Below are 20730 nucleotides of genomic sequence, written 5' to 3' on the forward strand. Positions count from 1 at the left end.
ACTCCGTCTGCCTTAGGACTGCATCGCCAAGTACAGAATGGGCACGAACCACCAACCCTTCATTCGTCCGTTCACACCAGGATTCGCAACAGCAACAGGGGTGCACACTGCATCTGCCCCATCCATCCTTCCCATACCCCTACAGGCCGCGCACAGTTCACCTGCAATGCACCTTCGAATTTGCTGTGCCCTTCTCCAAATCCTGCCGGGCCGTCAAGACTTAAGAGGGCTCCTGCCAAATGTGCGTCTCTGCCAGCTGGAGGAGCCAATCCTCGCTCGCCGTCTTACATTGCCGCCGATCTGTCTGGGGTGGTGCGCTGCCGCGCAGAACTATGAGCAGATCAGCCGATCTGAAGGGAACTAATCGGCCGCCGAGCGCCTGCAAGAGTTATCGGAACAGAGAACTAAGCGAGACAGCCGAGGAAGCAGTCACAGATTTTGGGCCGCAGCCGCTTATGGCATATGACAAGGCAAGGCAGGACACAGAATTGAACCTCAACCGCAAGGACAAACCCAGAGCTGCTGCCGATTAACGACAGCCGTATACTACATGACAGTTGTGGTGGGCCTAGTGCCGGGGCACAGGGGCCGCGAATTTTAATAATGAGGCCCATAGGGGACAGCTTAACCCCATCCAGGAGCCCGGTTGGGATGCCAGGCGGGATGCGGGGGCTTCGGTGTACAGGGCGCAAGGGGCATGCGGCGTTCCGGCGCTCCATACCGCACACACCTTCACAATAGTTTCTAACTCCGTCTTCTTCTTTTGTACCTCTCCCAGGCCCAGTCCCTTGCACTGGGCATTGTGCACAGCCACCATCTGCCCTGCCAGAGGCTTGGCCAGCACACCCGTGGAAGGCCCTGCTGGCTGCGACGCCGACAACAACGCCTCAGGCCCGGCGCCAGCACCGCGCTGTTGCTCTTGCTGTAACTGTAAGCACGCGCGCACCGCATTGGCGGTCACAGCAAAGGCGCCCTGCAGCCACGACAAGGCAAATCGCCGGCGTCCAGACCTGGCATGAGCACCCTGCCTTCGCGGCAACCGTGATAATGGCTGGCTGCGGAAACGGACATTGCCAACTGACTCTAGGCCGGCAGGATAAGGTAGGAAGGGCAATAATGTGTGCAGGTACACACACCTGAAGCACATGACCGCTGCAGCCGTCCGTGCTTCACAAAACCACCCAGATGTGGTATTCGCGACAGAAGCATTTTGAAGATGTTGTGAAAAACCACGGCCTTGGATATGGCGCGCGATTGCCGTGCAAGCAAGCTAACCAGCTAGTAGTTTAACCAGAGCACGTGGCAAGAAGAGACGCAGCACACAGCACACCACGGTGCTTCGCCCACCGACCCCACCTGCGCCAGGTGTTGCTCCTCGGGCACCCATTCTCCTGCCGCTAGGGATGCCGTGACCCAAGAGGGCCTCACGAAAATGGTACCGTTGGCAATGCCCAGTAGCACCTTGAGCGTGCGGATCACCGTGTCGCCTACCACAAGATGGGTGATGTGGCCGTCCTCGTAGCCAGGAGTGCAAAGCCTGGGGTCGCGAAAAGAGTTCACACGATGCCGTGTTTGGAGGTAGTGTATATGCGTGTGCATATGCATGCCAGGAAGGAGAGTTGTGGCTAGTGCAGCAAAGCATGGGCAGAAGGACAGGTACGGGCTGTTGCACTGTTGTGGAAAATACCGTTCACGCATTCGTTAGGGAATGGCTAGAAGAAGCCGCCACGGCGAAAGGCAAACAGTCATCCTGCACATCCTAACCCAAGCCCTGCGAAATGTGCCTGACATTCCCTGGGAGGTATGGCACAGCACCAGTGGCGTGAGCGGTTATCAGTGGCAACGAACCCTGGCAACACATGCGTGCCTACCGTGCGCCATCAAGCTTCTTAATCGCTTGCTCCATGGCCGCCTTTACTTCTTCCCCGACTTGCGTGCATGCGAGGTATCGGAACCCTGCACGCATGGGATGCTCCTTGCCGCGCGGATACTGGCCCAAGGGAGGCGCCAGCGCCGCAGTGCCGGGCCCTGCACTGCTCCCTGCAGGCGCTAGCTCCGGAACACCTGGCGGCCCCGCAAGGCTGGCCTGACCGGGCTTGTGAACGCCTGGGCCTGCACCCAAACAGACGGATGCCGGCCTGGTTACCCCGGCTCCTGCCTTGCTTTGTGACCCCACCAAAACTACCGACCGAAAGACACCTAATGGGATGTCAAGCGGCCTCTGCATTGCAGCAGAGCCGCCAGAAGCTTGCCTCCGTTGGACAATCTTCCTTGCATTCACTGCACCGCTAGAAATGCCAGCCTTGGCTGCTACTTTTGCTGGGAGCTGCTGTCGTGATCCAGGCTCCGCTTCGGAGGCGGGCAGCAGCGGCGGCGGCGGCGGTGGCTGGCTTGACCCCTGCGGCGGCACCTTGGCTTTTGCCTTGGACTCGCTGGGTGGTGAACGCGGTGGCGGAACAGTGGCCGTGCCGCCCTCAGCTCCTGGCGCACCAGCTGAGTCAGCAGATACTCCTGGAGCCGCTGCCGCTGCCGCAGTGTCTGGCATCTTCCTTAGTCGTTTGGGGGAGCGCTGGGGTGACAAACACTGTTCGGGGCCTGCAGCACCGGATGCCGCGGCCATATCAATGTCTTCCCGCTCGCCGCAACCAGCACTCGCCGTCGGGTCTGCTGCAGACACCGCTGCAGCTGCCTGCTTCCGTAGTCGCAACCTGCTGCGCGACACAGGTCCCATCGCTGGGCGTGACGTCGTCAGTGCCGACGCCGTCGCTGTGGCCTTGGCTGCCGCAGCTGCGCCTGCAGCCCCGTCCGCCCCACCCGCCAACCTCCCACCGGTCCCTACAACAACACCGTTACCACTGTCCGCTGCTGCCGACGGGGCGCCGATGCGCGGGGCATCGATCCCTTGGAGGCCGAGGTCCGCAGATCCACCTCCACCTCCAGCTGTGGATGCGGTGTAACTGTCTTTGGAGCTCTTCCCCGGGGCAGCCGACGAGTCCCGCAGACGCTTCTGCTTTGCGCTGGTCCTGGGCCGGTGAGGAGGGTTCCGGCTTCCCATAGTCGCGACAGCAGCGCCTTTCGGCGCTGCCTCTGCCCCTGGCTGCGGTCCCCCGGGTCCCTGACCTGCGGTGGCGGCTTCAGCACGCTCCACCTCAGAGTCGACTGCAGGGTCCGTCATTAGTGTGGCAGGCTTAGGGCAAGGCGGCGCCACACTATTTGAGCCCACGGCGCTGCTGGAGCCGCCCCGGGCTACCGGCATGGGGCGCGGCGGCAGCGGTGGATGGGTCGCGGCCGTGGGGCCCTCTCCAGTGGCTCCGGTTGGAAACCGAGGACACGGACCTTTGGGCTGTGCGTCACCGCCTGCCGCCGTGCAAGCACCCTGCGTGGTATCGGCACCTGGCTGCGCTGCGGCCGCTTCCAAGAGAGCCGCAGCGTGGGTGAATCCCCCGCGCCCACACCGTGCAGCCGTGCTGTGTGGCGGCGGCGGCGCGTTCACGGCGCCTGCCGCTCCCGGCTCTAGTGCACGGCGTCGGGACCTTCAGGGAAACGGGCCACAACACCCGTTTAGGGTCATACGAGCAACGGCAACTCAATCCTAGAGCACGTATGCGCACAAGGATAAGCCTTGCATGCCAGGAAAAGTAGTCCTTCAAGGGTTGGGGAACCCTTATGAAGCAGCCTAAGTGTGCGCTATTGACTGCTGTACTTTCCTCTCCCTGTCCCGCAGGGATATTACCACGTGAAGGCATCGTGCACTGCTCACAACAGCGCAATCGTGTAAAACCCATTTATAAACCGCTGTCAGCCTACCCGAACAAAAGACCAGACGCACATGCACAGAACGGCAGTCCAGTCCACGGGCAACCCATCCACCCTATCCAGCATCCCGTCCATCCCACCCCACCCCATAAATCCTATTGCGTGTGCACACACCTTGTAACACTGCCCGAACGCTCTTGGACACCACTCGGTGATGCTGCTGCCGCCGCGGCCAGCAACGGCCCCGATGTACCGGCCGACTGACTGCTGCGGCTGGGCTTGCCGCCGTCAGCAGCCGGAGGCGGCTGCTGAGGTGGAGCTGGGGGCTCGCTCGCGCTGTTATCCTGGCGCTCTTCCCTGCCGGCAGGCAACGTGTCACTTAGTCGGTGCTGCAGTGGATCCGCCGCGGGCTGCACATCGGGTCCCTGGTGCCCCTTATTGGCCGGCGCCGCTGCAGGGGTCCCCGTGCTACCACGTGCCCGCGACCGGGTGCACAGCGCCGGGGAAGGAGCTGCCGTGAGCGTCTGTTCCAAGCAGGGCATAGCGGCATTGCGTCGCCGACGGAGGGTTTTCGTTACTCTGCGCGTCTAACGCCTGTCATGCGTTATGTGTGAAGGTGCGAACACAAAACGGCAAGATGCTTCTCCGTGAATTATGAATGAGTGCATGAGAATGATAGTCCTGGGCATCGATGACACAGCGACGGTTTCGAATTAGAGCGTGGCAAGGCAATCACTATCCATGACAGGATTGTTCCATGTGTTCCCTTTCTCGCATCATGTGCGGCCCAACGCAAAGCAATACACAAACACAACAAGACAATGCATGAATCCGCACCAGATTAATATGCACCCCATGCCTTGACTCATCACCCAGCCGGCGGGCGGGCTTCAGTAAAGACAAGGGAGCCGCCGCATCCTGCGGCGGCGGCGGCTGCAGCAGCTGCTGCAAGGGAGCCACTACACCCTGCTGTTGCTGCGGTGGCGGTGGGCGCGGCGGGCGCGGCAGCGGCGGCCGTGGCGGTGGCTGCACTTCCATTTCCTCTCCATCAGGGATCTTCTTGCACCGGCGTGACTTACAGTTCGTTATCGGTGTACAGTCTGCTGGAGCCGCCGCTGCCGCTGAGGCTCCACCCTGGTGCAGACCAGCCCCCTCCATGGACAGCATTCTTCGAACTGGCAGAGGTGAAGCCTCACCCTGGAGCTCCTGCATCGCCACCAGGAAGCCAGCCCAGGCACCGCCAGGCCTTTGCTGCTCCTGCTCCTGTGGCTCCCGCTGTGCCTGCTGTTGCTCAGGACAACCCAATGGCCGAGCTGCAAAATTTTCCGCCAGCACCGCCTCAGGTTCATGTTCGCAGCTGCGGTCGAGAGCCGTGGAGGCAAGTGGTGACCTGCCTCTGAGCCGTGTGGAGCGGCGAAGGGTGGACACTGGCGTCCGGCCCGCGCCACACAGCCAACCCTTGGCCGACTCGTCTGCAACGGCGGTGACGACACCTACAGTGGTTGTACCCGCTTTGCACGCAGTTCCATGCCCTGCTGCGGCTGCTAACGCTGGCACCGGCAACGGTGCGATTGTGGACTCCTGGCCGCCTGGCGGCCCTGCAGGCATGTTGCCGTGGACCACAGGCGACAAAGGCAGTGGCTTCACAGGGGCAGCATGGTTCCTGGATCGCAAGCGCCGCTGGTGCGTATCGGCAGCCCCTTGCGGCTCCCCTTGCTGCCCACTCGCTGATTCGTCCACTTCCACGCCACGTCCAGGATCACAGGCCCAGTCCGTGGCCCCTTCCGCTTCTGCCTCAGCAAAGCCGAAGCCCAAGACTGGGCTTTCTGGTACTGCTCCTCCTGCAGCAGCGGCAACCCTGGAGCCGTTGGGGGCTTCCTGAATACGCATCTGCATGGTTTGCAGCGGCAGCGGTGTCGGCGGTGGCGCCCTGCAGAGTCTAGCGCTTCGGCGTGCTGATGCTGTAACCGCAGTAGCCGCCTGTCCAAGTACATCGGCTGGCTTCTGTCCTTGCCTGCTCTCGGGGACAATGCCCTGGCAGACGTCCATCATTGAAGGGCCCGGATCACAGCTTCCCAACGCACCACCCGCCGGCACCGTTGCTACCTCCAGAGCCACCGCCGTACAGCTCCCCGCCGCCTTCCCATCCACTTCCGGCGCTGGCTCGTCAGCTTGTGGCGCCGCAGGGGATTTGTCCGTGGGCCCTTCCGGAACAGCAGCAACGACAGCACCCGCGGCCAAGCACCCTCGTGACTTGAGTTTGGGCATGACAAGGCTGCCTGGAGTGAGATTCTTGGGTGTCATCGCCATGGGTGTCAGGCGGCCGATGCTCTTCACAACAAACCCAGCCACAGGTGTGCCTGAAAGTGACCGCAAACTCCGGCGAGGAGCGGATACAGGCAGCGCCGTCTGTGCGGCAGCAGTTGTTGGCACGGCGCTAGCGGCTGGTGGCGCCGGACCCAAAACAGGCGCGGTGTTTTGCGGCGTGTTTGTTCGCGGTTGCATTGCAGCTCCCGCCCGCTGCTGCTTACTAGCTGCCGGAAGCGGAGGCGTGGAGGTGCGACGAGGATTCTCTAGCTGCACTGCAGCTTTGGAGGCGCTATCTACCTTGCTATCAGCTGCAGCAGCCAGCGGAGCGGGTGCCGCGCCTGCAGTGCTGTTCCTACGAAGCGTTTCTGACTGCGGGACATGTGTAGGACGCTTGTGTTCAGCGCCGCCGTGGGCCGCTACTGCACAAGACCCCCTCGCGGATTGCTGCTGCTGTTTTGCTGGTGCGGATAAAGGGAGTGGCATGGGAACAGGTTTGAGGCTCTTCGGGTTCGGGTTTGCAGGCGCGTCCTTCAGCAGGAGTGAACTGAGTGCGGGCGCTGCAGCTGCCACCTTTGCTGGCTCAGCTGTAGAGCTTTTGTCCTCGGCTCGTGGCTCCCGGGGCTCAACTTCCGCCATGGACTGCTGCTGCTGGTGCTGCTGCGGCGGCTGCAGTGCTGCTGCTGCCGCACCTCCGGAAGACAGGTCAGGCCGTGCGGGCGACTGCTTCGGCTTCTTAGGACGGACGAACAAGCTTAGCTCCAGCTGACGCATGCCCCGCTTGATGTTGCCCGGTTGTGGCTGCGCTGCTCGACCGCGTGAATCAGATAATTCGACCTTACGTACGTGCGCAAGAGAAGGCGGGTCCGCATTTTGCTCATTGGATGGCTGCTGTTGCTTTTCCCCTGTGGGCCCTGTGGGTGAGCAAAACAAGCGGTCGTTCACCAGCCGCGGAACACGCAAATCCACACAGAGCTTTAACGAACAGGGCCACGACGAGGACGTGCTGCAGGGAACCTGCATATGGCATGTCTGCTCGCGATCCGCATGCGCGGCTGTATTACGCATGTACAGCATCAATAACAGCGGCAAGTGTGAAGGGAGGAAGAAGTTGTTGGCAGAAGCTGCCTCCTTCTCCCCGTATCCGCTTAGGATATGTGTGTGTGTGTGTGTTACATGGCTGGGGATGCGTGACCCCATACCTGTAAAACTATCCATACGAGCCGAAGGCCCAAGGGAAATATTTATACGCCTAAAAGCCACGGAGAACAGGAAACACCGCACATCAGCCCAGACTAGGATATGTGGCCGACGCCACATCAATCACCCACCCATCCCCTCATACCTTCGCCGCCTTCCTCAATGTCCGCAAGCACCCGCGGCGGCGCGTCGACCGCCCCCTCGACGCCCTCTTGGTCGCTGTTCCCGCCGATGCGTGCGTCGAGTTCACGGATCTGCTGGCTGCTGCTGAACAGCGGGTCGTTGATGTCCCGCAAGTCCAGATGCTCACGCGGCCGTGCGATGAAGGCTTTCCGGAACCGCTTTCTCCCGCCTGCACAGGCAATAGCCAGGCCACATCGGGTGGGGGAAACATAGTCATTAAGGGTAATGTGTGGACACACGGTGCGGACTCAAATCTTAACGAGGCTATCTTACCGCATCACCGTGGAGGTACAACTGCGTCTTAATCCCCTCTACGCACACTGCACTGACCCGGCAGCGTACCTGGCCCAAACTTGTCCAGGAAAATCTTCTTTGTGGGCCGCGGAACAATGAATTTCGCCTCCTGCAGGTGGTCAGAGATGCGCAGGTTGACCGGGGGTCTGACTTATTGCGGACACACCTTTGCGGATGATAGCAACATTTCGTGTGGCTGTAGCCCCTGGGAATGCGTGCATCTGCGTGTTCCCATTAGGAAAGGCCCTGTTCCTCCCTCCCGAACAGGGAGTTGTGCTGAGTACCGCGTGGTACTCACCTTGGCCCGTTCCCGCGCAGTCTCACAAGACCGCAGCCATAGAGGCGACACCACAAAGAGTCGACCTTGTGACTCCTGAACCTGGGATTCATAGAATGTTGGCGATTCAGGAGTTGTTTGATCTGAACGAGTTTGCTTGCAATATGACACACCTTGCGATAAATAAAGCGTAGTTCCTCATCCTCGGCTAACACTTGCTTTGGGGATGCTCCAAGTGCACGCTGGAATATGATGTGCGTCACGCCTTTGGTGAGCCTTGTGGCGACTTTGCCGCCGAGCTCCTTTACTTTTGCGCTAATGCCTCGCAGCGACAGACCGTCGCCATCGACTCGTTGCCACGATAAGACAGAGCAGCCTCCTAAGATACGCTGAGTTTCCTCCATAGCGGTCTCCTTATACGTACTGTCAGCCTGCACCCTTGCAACATTCCCACCAGGGCGACCAGGATTATGATAAGCTGTTACCTAACCCCATGCGGAAAGAGGTATTCATCATCCTTCATACGAAGTTCGTAACAGCGCTTGGTGGCAGCACCCGGGTCCCGGGACAGGACAAGTTGACGGAGCTGTCAACTTGCACGGCAGCTGAAATCCATACGGTTACCGATACTCCGAGCTTAGCACAGCCGTCGCCACATGATGCCTGTGCGCGCTGAATTAGTACGTAAACGTTTCTACATAACATAGATCCTTCAGTGGACCCGTAACTCTTCTGACCGCGAATCAAGCATACGTGGCTTGCTCTCATCATTGTCTAAAACTAAGCACAACCTAAAATGAACGCCCGCTTCCAAACAGCATCAAAGGAATTGTCTTGGAGAAACCCCAGATATGCTTCGGGGCGCCTCGTTCCCGTTAAGGCACGGCCTGCACGAGTGATGCAAATCCACACGAAATCGTATCAGGATTACGGAGCTGCCGGCGGCTTAAGCTCAACTGTCCCTGTAGCAGGCAGAACGAAGGTAAACGGTCCCCACGCGCAGGTTCCCCGGAATGCCTACGCCCAAATGCCGACAAACGTGTCCCATGTGACCTAATTGGTCTGCACCAACAACTCAAAACCTAACGAACTGGCCACAGGTTCTCCAGCTGCTTGGGGAGGGCCTCAGTACGTACGATGGCGAGCTTTTCGGGCCTGCTGTGGCACAACTCATCGCAGAAAACCCCACTCCGCAACCTGGAAGCCAGTCCCTTAGTTTGGGCCAAGGCACCTGGCAGGTGTGCATAATACGGTGCTGAACAGCATAGCCATCACCCAGATCAAACAGACAGGGGGCCAGAGTTCTCCCTAGGGGGCCGCGGTCCATCTCTCCCTCGGCGGCGTAACACCTCTTGCTGACCTCTCTCATTTTGCTTCTTGCACTTACACGCCTCCCCCCACGCCTGATTTCCGTGCTTAGAATGGCTTTCCTACACTGCAACCTCCGGCGCCGGATGGCATCCTCTCTCCTGCCGTGTCCCCTCCCTGTCACCCCCTCCCGCCCGTCCTCCCGGGCCCCCCGCCTCCCTCCCCGCGGACTGGCTTGCCAGCCATAAAACAGCCTGCTCCTCGCTCATTCACTCACATGCCTACTCAGTCATCCACTCGTCTACCCATCCGTTCATCCGGATCCAACGCGCTGCTGCCTTCAGGTGTTCTACGCGCCGCACATCGCCCAAATGTCTTCCGTGCTGGGCACTAAGTTCCAGCCCATTCAGTACCGCCTGTTCGGAAACGCACTGGTGTCCAACGTTAAATACAGCAACCCGCTGTTGGGCGAGGGTTGGCTGAGCGCCGGCGGTGAGCACAACGCATGCATATAAATATCTTGGAGTTGCATTAGCCCCCCATTTTGGTCCGCCCCACACGCTTAGCTAGGTAGGGCGAGCATGCACGCTGCATGCCGAAGCGCGTTTGTTACAGTGTATGATCTCACCTTGGCAATCTGTTTAAATCTGCTTGGTGAGGTTTGCTCGCGGAGTTGTTCGTTGCCAGGGCGGGGAAGGGCCTCCCGTGAGCCACGCCAGTCTGACTTCAGGCCTCCCCACCTTTTATCTCCGGCGGATGCACAGGCACCATGGACCGCAAGTACGACGACGCGGTGGAGGTCACGTTTGACAGGTTCTGGGTGGATGTGGGCGCGGACGGCCTGCGCGCGGACCTGCCGCCAGGTGCGAATCTGTTGTGCCGTCAGGCCCCACCTTATTCGGAACATTTGTTCATTCTCCCTAAACTGCACGTCCAAAACTGGATTTTCGAAGGTTTTGAGCTCCGGATCCCTTCTTCGCGCAGATGCCTCCTCGTCGCTGCTGACGGCGGATGGAATCATCGGCGCCCTGGGGTGGGTACCTGATCGGGGGCCGGGTCTCGAGGGGGGGAATGGAGTCATGGGGTGATAGTGGAGTAGATATATCCTGTCGGCCCGATCGTGTTCCTGTGAAGATCATGTTCTACTAGGTGTCTACTATGTGAGTCTCCTGGGGGTGAGAGTCCCCCAGGCCCTCCTGGATGATCGCGTTTGTGGGGTGAGGTGTTGTCTGGGTTCTGGTTTTCCTCTGGCTTTTTCCTTTGGCCCCCAGAGCCCCCCCAGGTTACTCACAGACACACTAGTTGCCTATTTGTGCCGGCAAGGAAGTACAATCCGGAGGGTTAGTACCGAGTGGGAAAGAGACAGAAGGGCAGCGCATAGGCTTCTTGCGCGTAAGTGGTGCGCAGGAGCGGAATTGGATTTAGTATGATAATTAGGATTAGGATTAGATGATGTGGTTACACGTAATTTTGGTAGGTAGACTTGCTGCAATACAAAGCCATGAAACGCAAATGTGCCGGTGCGCCGATACTTTATCCTGCGCACCACGATTCCCTGCGCGTGCGGCTCCAGCTTTTACCTTTACCCCTCTCGTGGATATAGATTATGGTGTGTTCACCGTAGCCCTTGCTCTCCGTTTCCCTCCGTCCGGCTTGGCTTGGTTTGGCTTTCGAGCAGGCGGGCGGCCTTCTTCCCGCAGTTGGCGGTGTTCCCGGTGCTCTACCTCGACAAGGATCTCGCGGTTTTCAAGTTCACGCCGCTGGACAGCGCCATTGCTGTGCACCGCGTGGCGTGAGGCAGGGCGTAGGGATAGGCAAGAATATGCGGCGGGCCCCAGCCCGGTTGCGGTTGGGAAGAACATGGAGCTAACGACGAGGCAGAAGGGGCGGGGTTGCTGAAAGCAGGATTGGTTGGCAGGTGGGAGGGTGGGCGGCACGGAGGGGTGCCCCGAGCATGGATGACCCGGCGGGCGGCGTATGCGCAGGTTTTGCGCGTTTTGCAGGGGCTTATACAATATCAGTGATATGCGGCGTGACAAACTCACACATATACATACGCACAAGTGCACGCACAAAGCAAGCGCGGGAGCGCACGTTAGGAATGCAGAGGGCGAGAGAGAAGCGATGACGTCGTGAGTCTAAAGACGTATGTATGCAGCTCGCAGTATGTATCTGGAAAGAAGCATGGAGTGGGCATTGGCCGGCGTGGTTGGGGGATTGGAAAATGGGGGCTTGTCTGGGATGGGGTCGGCCGGCTTGTGGTGGCTTCTCCATGCGGTATATGCCATTATTGCTGTTGCAGCGTTGGGTACGGCGTCAACGAAGAGGTCGGCAGACAGGCAGCTTGGCTCCGCACCGCAACGCTGTAAACTGGGTTTATGAGGTTGGCAAGCATAGTAAAAAGGATGTGCGTGGGAATGGGCCAGAGGCGGTGAAGTGAAGGATGGAGTGAAGTCACGACCTGCTGCCATTGCATGCTTATAAAATCGTTGTTCTTGGGTCTATTCTATGAAAGAAAACAGCTGCCAACTGCAGCCAATGCCATGATGCGGTGTTTCAAAAAAACTTTGGATTTTTATCTTACAACCCTAAGTTAAAAGGCAACCTGCGGGCAATAAATGAGGTAGTAGAGGCACGGAAAAGGGCAGTGAAGGAGCTGGGGGTGGTACTCAACCTGCCTTGAGTCCTTGTTGAAGATATGCTTGTTCGAGGCTTTAACAACATCTAAGGCGATGCCTGCATGATCGTTACATTAGGTAAAGAGGACGGTATGGCAACCTTTGTCGGGGGAGGGAAGCGACGATGCTACTAACGAGTAGCATCCCTCCCCCTTCTGCACGGCGAGACGGGACAGACCCGACAGACTACCAGGGCTGTATCATGTAACTGGGAGAGGAGTCCCTATCCCGGCGTCCGAGTACTACCACAATGGCACTAGGCCCTCGCTCCCAACCATATTCCTGCATAACTAAAACAAATCTGGCGCAGGGATCCTCAGCATCCTAAAACCCTAAAAATCCTAAACCCTAAAGAAAGATTGCATCCTCTTCTCTGTTTCCTCAACAGTAACTAGTATGGCAGCGAAGGACCCACAGACGTGGTCCTGGTCGGTTTTTAACGGGCGCCTACGCCTCACTCCACATACCCCCTTCACCTTTCACAAGGATAATAAACACATGCAGCATGGTATATGAATGGGCGTACTACGTTAACTGTAGAAGAATGAACAGGACTCGTGTTATTATTTTTCGTGGCACATGCTTCTTTTTTTGCTCACGTCCACAAATGTTTAGTACGTATGTATATATGCTTTACCCGCACAAAAAAATCCCTTTCATCACTTTTTCTTATCGTCAATCCCCGCGCGCCGACACGTTACTGCTACGTATAACAACGTAATTACCAAAATCCGTGATCAATCGGGCCGCCATCTCACAACATTATTACGATCGAGACGGGTCGTGAACATCCTCATTCCGGACGCCAAACGTCCAAAAAATGTCGAAATCGAACCCGAGTAAGGTCCCACAACCATACATGTTGTAGCACTCGCTTAGCACGGCGCACGGGCGGCCGCGCCCGCCGCCGACGCCGCCATCACACCCGGCAATGCACTCGGGTCCACCGTATCGCCGGTGGCCTTGCTGTACAGCTCCGCAAATAGGCTCGGCATCCGCCCTGGCTGTAACCAGTCGGGTCGCTTGGGACCCTTCGAGTCCGCCTGGCCCAGTCGACTCAGTAAGGCCGCCGCCATGTGCGCCGGAATGCCGGAAGCGCCATGGAGCGCACCTACCAAGCCGCCCACAATAGCCGCGTTGGTGTCGGTGTCACCCTTGAGCAACAGCACCTCCCGAATTGCATCCAGGTACGGGGTCCGCAGCCTGCGCGCAATCAGGCGTGGGAGGAAAGCAGGGACATCTGCTATCAATGATGAAACAATCGCGATACATTGCGGTAGGGAGAGCGGGAACGGGTTGCAGGGCCACAGCGCGGTGCTCATATATGCCCTTTGGGGCGCCGCGGTGTGCTAACGTTCACCTTTCAAGCATTCAATCACCATTCAAGCCATCTTCCGCAGATCACACACACCGCAATGCATAACCCCCTGCGGAGACCTCCTGTGTGCTCACTTGAGATGTCGGAAGGCGTAGAAGAAGCCGTACCGCACAAACCCAATCAACCGGTTCGCTGCCGGCCCAGCAGCACTACCCATCGCCTCCCGGAGCCACCCGGCCACCTCCGCACACGCACACGCACGCGCCCACTTGGCCGCCACTTCCAAGGCGCCCTCCGCGTCTCCCGGGTGAGCGATCAAATGCTTGATCGCAACGCAGTAAATGGCATTGGCGTGGAGCGTGACATCATTGGGGTGCGACAGCTTAGCGTCCTCCATGGCAGCCGCTGCGAGTGCATCGTCACTTAGTCGACAACCCCATACCGCCAGCGGTGTAATGCGCATGAGAGCTCCGTTGGACTTGGAGTCACGGCTAAACTGCGTGACGGCGTTAGGGGTCCAATCCACATTGGGAAATCATATCTTAACAGACAGGTGCAACAATGGAAAGCCTAGTGTGTCGTTTCAGCATCAGCAGATTGACGAGGGGTTTAGGCGGGAAGCGAGGGTGTTTGTGTGTGTGTGTGTGTGTGTGTGTGTGTGTGTGTGTGTGTGTGTGTGTGTTACTCAGACGTGGATTGATCGCACGTGCGAATGCCTGCCTTGCGGTTGTCCGCCGGAGCGGAGGAGGGGGTGCAGAAGGGCGTCAACGCCTTGTGAAGCGAAAGAGAGCTGAGAGACCGGCATATCAACCCCGATAAGGCCATGGCTGTCGGCGACGAAGAGTGAAGTGGGTGATGTGGGTTTTAGAAACGCCGCATTGCGACGCATGTGGAAAATTAGGTGCGGAGTAGTACCCGCATTGGCCTTGCTCGATGGGTATTCAGTATGGGGTTGGGAGTCCCAGGCGGTGACGGCAGCAGTGGCAACGGCAGCACCAATACACCACATCACAGCGCATACAGGTCATCTCCCACCTGCGCCTGTTTACGCATTACGGACGCCAGGGGACCCGCCTTGTCATCGTGGTGGGTCGCTGCGGAGAACGCCGTGCAGCAGGTATTGCCTGTTGTAGGTGCGGGGTTGTACACGAGCAGGACAGGACGGGTACGTTAGCGTGCTGTGTTGTGTGGCGATGAGGTGTGATGTGATGTGATGTGTTGTGGTGTGGTGCGTTGTGTTGTGTATTGTGTGCTGTGTTATGCTATGTGTGATGTGGATCCCTGATCCCGGAAGGCGTGCTATTACTATACTCGCCGACTCACCCACGTCAAAGGGGTGGCTAGCCAGCCAAGCGCCGTACTGTTTCGCCACGGCCTCCGCGGGATAGCCCGCACTGGGTTCGTGTTGTGACAAGCCCATAGCCAGCGCCATTGCAAGCTCGCTATCGTCAGTAATCTGGCGTGGAGTAGCCAGGGAAACCATTTCTTTAGGTAAATCTGACGATGATATCCGGTTTTCTGTTGTTTATGATGCTGAGGCTGATGGGAAGGCAAGCAGGAGCACGACTTTGTTTCCACTCCCCGCCCCGGTGTGCTGTGGTACATCCATATCACATGTTAGTGCTGGTGCCTGCTAAGCTGCCATTTCCTTGCATCGCGTTGCCCCTACCTCTTCCTAGATCTCATCTGAGCCCCTTGGCAGGCTTAGGCCCTAACTCCTGCCGTCTTGGGTGGGGGGACATGGCACCGTAGACCCGGCCAGCGCATGACACAGCTGACAAGGAAAATACCAGTGCGTTTTTTTCATGAGACCATGGAATTGGCGCGTCGCGCCACACAGTTGTGCTTCATAACGCAAAACTTCCTTTGCCAACGGCCATTCCGGTACGCTGGCCACCGTAAGTCAGGGGTAATTTCTTACCTGGCCTGGCCCGACGCCCCAAACACCACCGCCTGGCATGGTTAGAGCACGCTCGACCTGGCATTTCGGGGATGATAAGGCCGCCACATTCTTTTCAACTGTCATCCGGCTCGACGAGCAGCGCCTGAAGCGCGATCTCCAAGCTTGTTCTTACCGTCTCGGGACATATATGTTTTTCGTTAAACTCTAAAACCGCGCCGGTTGCATCTCCAACGAATGCGCCAAGCATAGCTCCAAAAGCGGCGTCGACAGACGAAGTAGGAGCCATAGCGAACGATTATACCGCCTACACACGCTTATCACAACTACGAAAATTTGAGGTAGTATTTTGCTGAAGTGCTCAACACGTCGTCTTCCTAAAGGTGGCGTGCTCGTCCAACTGGCCTGGCTATGTCAAGTCTAAGCACTCTGGACCTCACGAATTTTGATAGAAATATCTGGGAAAATTGTTAAAAATATATACATGTCTGCCATCGTACTGCGTCAAAACGAGGTACGAGTATCACGCGTCTGCCGTTGGAAGTTCATTCGTCGTTACCGCTCCTTGATGCTTCGGACGCTTGCACTACAGCAACTCCTGTCCTAAAAGTCAAACAAAACAAGCACGCGCCGAACGACATCCAACAGTGCCCAGGACATAGCCCAGGACAGCGCCCAGGACATGTGCATTTGTTCCTTGCATTTGGCTATGCCTGTCGGCTCATCTCGGCCGACCCAGCAAGCGAAAGGTCCTATTACTTTGCCTATCGGAATTAGGTAGTACCTGCAGCCTCAACCACAAAGTTAAGAGGCCGGTCCAAGAATAAGCCATGTTCGCGTATGCGGCAGTACTCATCTCATGCTCAGGCAATATTAGCACTCTCCTGTATCCCAATCACAAGTCCCCATCCCCATATGTGCGCAAAAACGACAGTCAACAAGTATAGCAGCAACACAATAGCTCAAGCAGTCAAACACATATACAACGTCAGGCTCACAGCGCTGCGGCCCAGGCTGCCACCGTCGGTGTAGCAATGCCCATGCAGCGCATGTCCTCCAAGTTGGCATCTTGCACTGCCTCGCTCTTGGAAGCGGTAGCATCGCTAAGCACCAGCGTCTCGTAGTCGTGTCCCAGCGAGTCTACCGCGGTGGCACGGATGCAGTTTGGAGTCTGCACGCCGCATAGCACCACACGCTGCACCTTGAGTCGCCTGGAAGAGGTGGCCAGCAAGGATTATGTGGCCGAGCGAGGAAGGAGGACGGAAGTCCAAGATGTGCGCACTACTGTGATGTGATGCATGCACGCGCGCCTACTACTTTCGCCCTGATAAACAAACACTATTGCAGTGTAAGAGTTCCAGCACACGCGCGATTCCTCCGTCAGCGCGGCGCGAGTGCACGGCGGCACGTGCGGATGGGCAAAAACAAGTCACGGCACGTGCGGATGAGCAAAATTAGACATCCATCCACATACACCCGGGAATCCATTAGCCAATCAAAACGTAGCTCCCTCCGGCGCGGCCCAGCAGGTCTGTTACTATATATAACGGTTCGGTACGTAAAACACAAGAGACCTCGAGAGCGCGAGCTGAAGACGCGCCGATATACTTCAGTAATACCGCATCCAGCATATAATTTCGTTGTGCTTGGGAAGTAGTAGTCTCACCGGAGCACCAAGTCCAGATGGGTGTGTAGGAAGGCGCTGAACCGCTTCTTCACGATCACCAACTCCCCAGCGCGCACCTCTAAACCCTCCACAAGCTCGGCGCCTGAAGGTTTGGTAAGGCGTCGCCAGCCGGGAATCAATCAACACATAAACATGACGTCTAACCCAGTACTAAAACGTATAGGCATGTCTGTTTAGAGGTAAGTGGCAGGTGGTTTATGCCGCCGGCGCACGGAGGGAAGGCATCAAGCGATGGCCAAAGTCGCCAACCAGGTGGTTATTTCTGTTTGTTGCTGTACGTTGACGGAACGCAACAAGCAACCAACCATCCAATTCGCAGGTAAGCTGCTTTTGAGTTGCATGGCTGTCCTATCTCCATCTGATGACCGCAAAAAAACATCACCGCACGCGCCAAGGGCACTTTTACCCTTCGCCTCCTACTACTCGTGATCACACCATCAGTCGTCCATCTAGGCGTTGTTAGCGCCTGAAATTCTCGCCTCAACTTCGCGCGGACAGGTCAGGCAGGCTTGCTGTTGGAGTAGCAGGATTGTAACAATTTGGAGCTCTGAACCCGTGAAGCCACAGGAGAACGCGTTTATAGTTGTAGCCAGGAGGATGGCAAAGGTTGTTCAGCGTGCCGGGCCCAGTGGGGAATCGAGTCGGAGAGGGGATTCCCCGCGAATACTGCGATTTCCCACGCCCCTGGTGGGCAACCGCTCTACGTCTTAGGTCGCTTACATCCTTTTGACCCATTTAAGAGCCGGTAGAGATCCCTAGAAACCATTACAGACGGCCATCGAAATTAGCATGGAGAACTACAGGGTAGCATGTGCCCCTAGGTGCGGGGATACCTGGAGCAGCAGATCGGTAAGCATTGGCGTGCGGTAAGGCTTACCGACTTACCCTTCGTGCCCGGGACCGTGCTCCCGGCGCCATCCTTGAACAGATGCGCGCGGGTAAACTCGACATCGACGCCTTTTGGGAGGTTGGTGAGAAGGAAACAAGGGGTGAGAGCGTAGGAGCAGCGTTGCGCGGTTGGCAGTGGGAAGGTTTTGCGTGCGTGATGAGCCACAACGGCGGCTCCGGTGTGAGTGGTGACTTGTTTTCCCAAAGACACGTTTTAACATGTTAAGGCGCATAAACCGTAGAAGTGGAGATCAACCAAACTTTGCGACTGAGGCGTTTCGTTGAGGATTGTGCTATGAATGTGTAGTGTTGTGGAGGCGTGCTCAAGGGTAGTGTTGGTGGTGGCTAGGCAAGCAGGTACAGTTGGAGTCGTTGGCGTGCTGGCGTTAATGTGCATGCCGCTGGGATGCTCAACCCGAAGTGAGCTTCGCCGGTTTGGTGACCGATTTGGTTGACGGACGAAAGCCCTGATCTTACTCGCTGCGCCGCGGCGCAGCGGCTCCGGCCGGAGCCTCTCCGGGGCATAGCATGGCCGTGGCGCCACCCGAGGGGTAGCACTTGACCCAACCTGGCTTCCGTTGTTGAGATTGGTATGCGAGCAATCACGTAGACGACGCTTACCTGAAGGGTCGTGTTCACGAATAACCCAGACCACGTGCATCTGCTTAGCACGAGCGACATCAATCGCCTGCTTCACTTTGGGAAGGCAGCCCATAGCTCCGGCAACGCACAGCGGAGAAGTTGGAAGACAGAAGTCGTTTTGCATGTCTATGCAAATGAGGCAAGTCTCCAGGTTCGCCATCATACACAATAAGCTGGCCTGGACTAACAACGGATTGCTTAATGCATAAAATGGGTTTTTAATTAACTTACATAAACAAAGAATGATATTGAGTTAAATTGCGAAGGCCTTGTCAATTTACAGGAAGCGATACGCTACCAAACAGCCGTACGAAACAAAACCGCTGACGATGAACAAGTTGGCTGACGGCAATCCTCTCTAGCTTTGTGGATAGGAGCTTAAAACGAGTATGCTTCTCACTTTACGTCAAGATTGTGCATTTGGGTTTCCGGTACCGGCATACATGGGTGCAGCAGGGGGCGTCGTCGTCCTGCGTCCTATTCTGTCGTTATGCTTTTTTTGCATTCGTGACCGGCATGCTCCTGGGACCTGTGCCCCCTATGATCTACTTTTTAGAATTAAAACACGGCCAGATCGCCTGCGATTAGGATTGGGCAGGCCTCTTGTCTACGACTGCACAAAGGCAGGAAGAACAGGTAAAGACCCTACCACCTGAGGGCGAGGGACGGCACATGCCCACGGACTAACAACCGCGACATGGATCCTTACGTTACCGCATATTGTACTCGCTTTCATTGACTCTACCAATGAATAAGCCAAGTGCGATGGCAGCGTACGACAATCTGATGTACGGCGTGCTGCACCCACCTTCATGCACCCAAACCAGAGGTCGGCAAACCCTGAATAACTGTCACGGGTACTGGTGCCAGGGTCGAATAACTGTATGGAAATTTTTTTTGGTAAAAGCCGAGGAAAGAGCGTCTGCGGGCCGATGTACCAAACTTACTACGTTACACCATCGCTGTTAAAGCCACAGTTGTCTTGTTGCGCCCAATTACTGCGCAAACCTGCCTTTTGGGGGGAATTTCTGCACCCTGCCGTACGGCTGCCGTACCAGCGATGATGATTTTCTGCAACGGGTACAACGGAAGGACCCGCTGTACCAGCGGCGTTTGCCGACCCCTGACCCAAACTGTCCCTTACTTAGCCTTTCTAACTGCAGCTCACCCAGCCAGTCACACCTCCTGAGATGCAGATGGACCCGTGTATGCTACGTATGCAGACAGGTAGAGCCCTGCGCCCTCTCTTTACCTGGAAAACCGTTGCGGTAACGACTACGGGACAAGTTTTCCGCAAAGTCTCCGTTACACGCAATGCACACCACTGCCCCACCGGGGCGGTAATAAACAAAGCAGGGATGGAGAAGGGAAGGGTGTACCAAAAAGCGAGGAAATTCTACCTTTCTGGTTTGGTTTGATCTTTTTGTGCTGTGTTAGGTCGTCGATCGCGACTTCCCCCGGAGTCTATGCTGTCGTAGTCGTCGTAGTCGGTCATCGGTATGCATCTGTGCAAAACGCAAAGCCCCTCCCAGTGGGGTCCAGAGCCTTGTTTGTGGTTAGCTTGTGGTTGACGAAGGCAGTAGGTCTTGTGTGGTGATGGCTAAACTTGGTCTGGAAGATGAGGTAATGCTGCTCTTCTCCCTGACGAGGGCCTGGCTGCTGAGGAGGAACGAGCTGGGTTTCTCTCTGTTCTATCCTGCGCGTGTTTCGCCTCGAGCACGAGCAGAATGGTTTTCCCTGACCAGCGTCGATCCTGCCTTGTGCGCGCGACGAAAGCGATGGGGGTTGACCTGCGTCTTCTGCCAACCCGTGGGTTGAGCAGTCCCCAAGTCCAAGACGCGACCTCTCTCGACCACGGTGGAGTTTCAGGTGACTTGTTTGTCTGTTTATTTGTTTGTTTGTGCTTGGTTTGTGTGTGCCTGTGTGTATGTGCGTGTGCCTGTGTGTGTATACGGTACCGACAGAGCCGTGGAAAAACGTATAGCGTCCGGTCTCCTTTCGTCCGGTCTCCTTGCGTCCGGTCTCCTTTCGTCCTTTCGTCCGGTCTCCTTTCTTGTCCAGGTCCCCAGGGCTCCTCCTCTCATGGTCGCCGCGCTCTTATTCTCCGGTCAGGTTTGCTCGGCAACCTTCAGGCTGGACATGCCTAGCTGCGCTAACGAGCCAATCTGCAAGCCGCCCTCTCCATTGACAGCTGTCAATGGCAGCTCTTGTAGACAGCGCTCTAAGGCATGGAAGTGGCAGCGCTCGGGCCGAAATACCCACGCGGCAGCATTCCTACGATGGTGCAGTGTG

The 20730-nt window shown here is 57.3% G+C and overlaps 4 protein-coding genes across 4 annotated transcripts; 1 reads left to right on the forward strand and 3 right to left on the reverse strand.

Moving 5' to 3' along the window:
- Positions 1-624: 624 nt before the first annotated feature.
- Positions 625-8421, reverse strand: VOLCADRAFT_89809 (uncharacterized protein; the record flags this gene model as incomplete). Its single annotated transcript, XM_002949459.1, has 12 exons — positions 625-672; positions 731-865; positions 947-973; positions 1357-1537; positions 1872-3246; positions 3337-3533; positions 3931-4280; positions 4594-6977; positions 7409-7615; positions 7789-7849; positions 7907-8119; positions 8191-8421. The coding sequence occupies 12 exons, from the start codon at positions 8419-8421 to the stop codon at positions 625-627; spliced, it is 5409 nt and encodes a 1802-aa protein (XP_002949505.1).
- A 392-nt stretch (positions 8422-8813) lies between these two features.
- Positions 8814-11694, forward strand: VOLCADRAFT_89810 (uncharacterized protein; the record flags this gene model as incomplete). The annotated part of the gene is made up of 8 exons (XM_002949345.1): positions 8814-8999; positions 9118-9255; positions 9670-9817; positions 10090-10188; positions 10310-10358; positions 11004-11117; positions 11311-11457; positions 11628-11694. 8 exons carry the CDS (start codon positions 8814-8816, stop codon positions 11692-11694), a joined length of 948 nt encoding a protein of 315 aa, XP_002949391.1.
- A 1184-nt stretch (positions 11695-12878) lies between these two features.
- On the reverse strand, positions 12879-14804 carry VOLCADRAFT_89811 (uncharacterized protein; the record flags this gene model as incomplete). The annotated part of the gene is made up of 4 exons (XM_002949460.1): positions 12879-13206; positions 13456-13817; positions 14357-14445; positions 14645-14804. The coding sequence occupies 4 exons, from the start codon at positions 14802-14804 to the stop codon at positions 12879-12881; spliced, it is 939 nt and encodes a 312-aa protein (XP_002949506.1).
- A 1411-nt stretch (positions 14805-16215) lies between these two features.
- VOLCADRAFT_59236 (uncharacterized protein) lies at positions 16216-18598 on the reverse strand (the record flags this gene model as incomplete). The annotated part of the gene is made up of 4 exons (XM_002949461.1): positions 16216-16432; positions 16888-16990; positions 17794-17865; positions 18418-18598. The coding sequence occupies 4 exons, from the start codon at positions 18596-18598 to the stop codon at positions 16216-16218; spliced, it is 573 nt and encodes a 190-aa protein (XP_002949507.1).
- Positions 18599-20730: the final 2132 nt, after the last annotated feature.

The sequence above is a fragment of the Volvox carteri genome (assembly GCF_000143455.1).
Source record: "Volvox carteri f. nagariensis unplaced genomic scaffold VOLCAscaffold_14, whole genome shotgun sequence".
NCBI lineage: Eukaryota > Viridiplantae > Chlorophyta > Chlorophyceae > Chlamydomonadales > Volvocaceae > Volvox > Volvox carteri.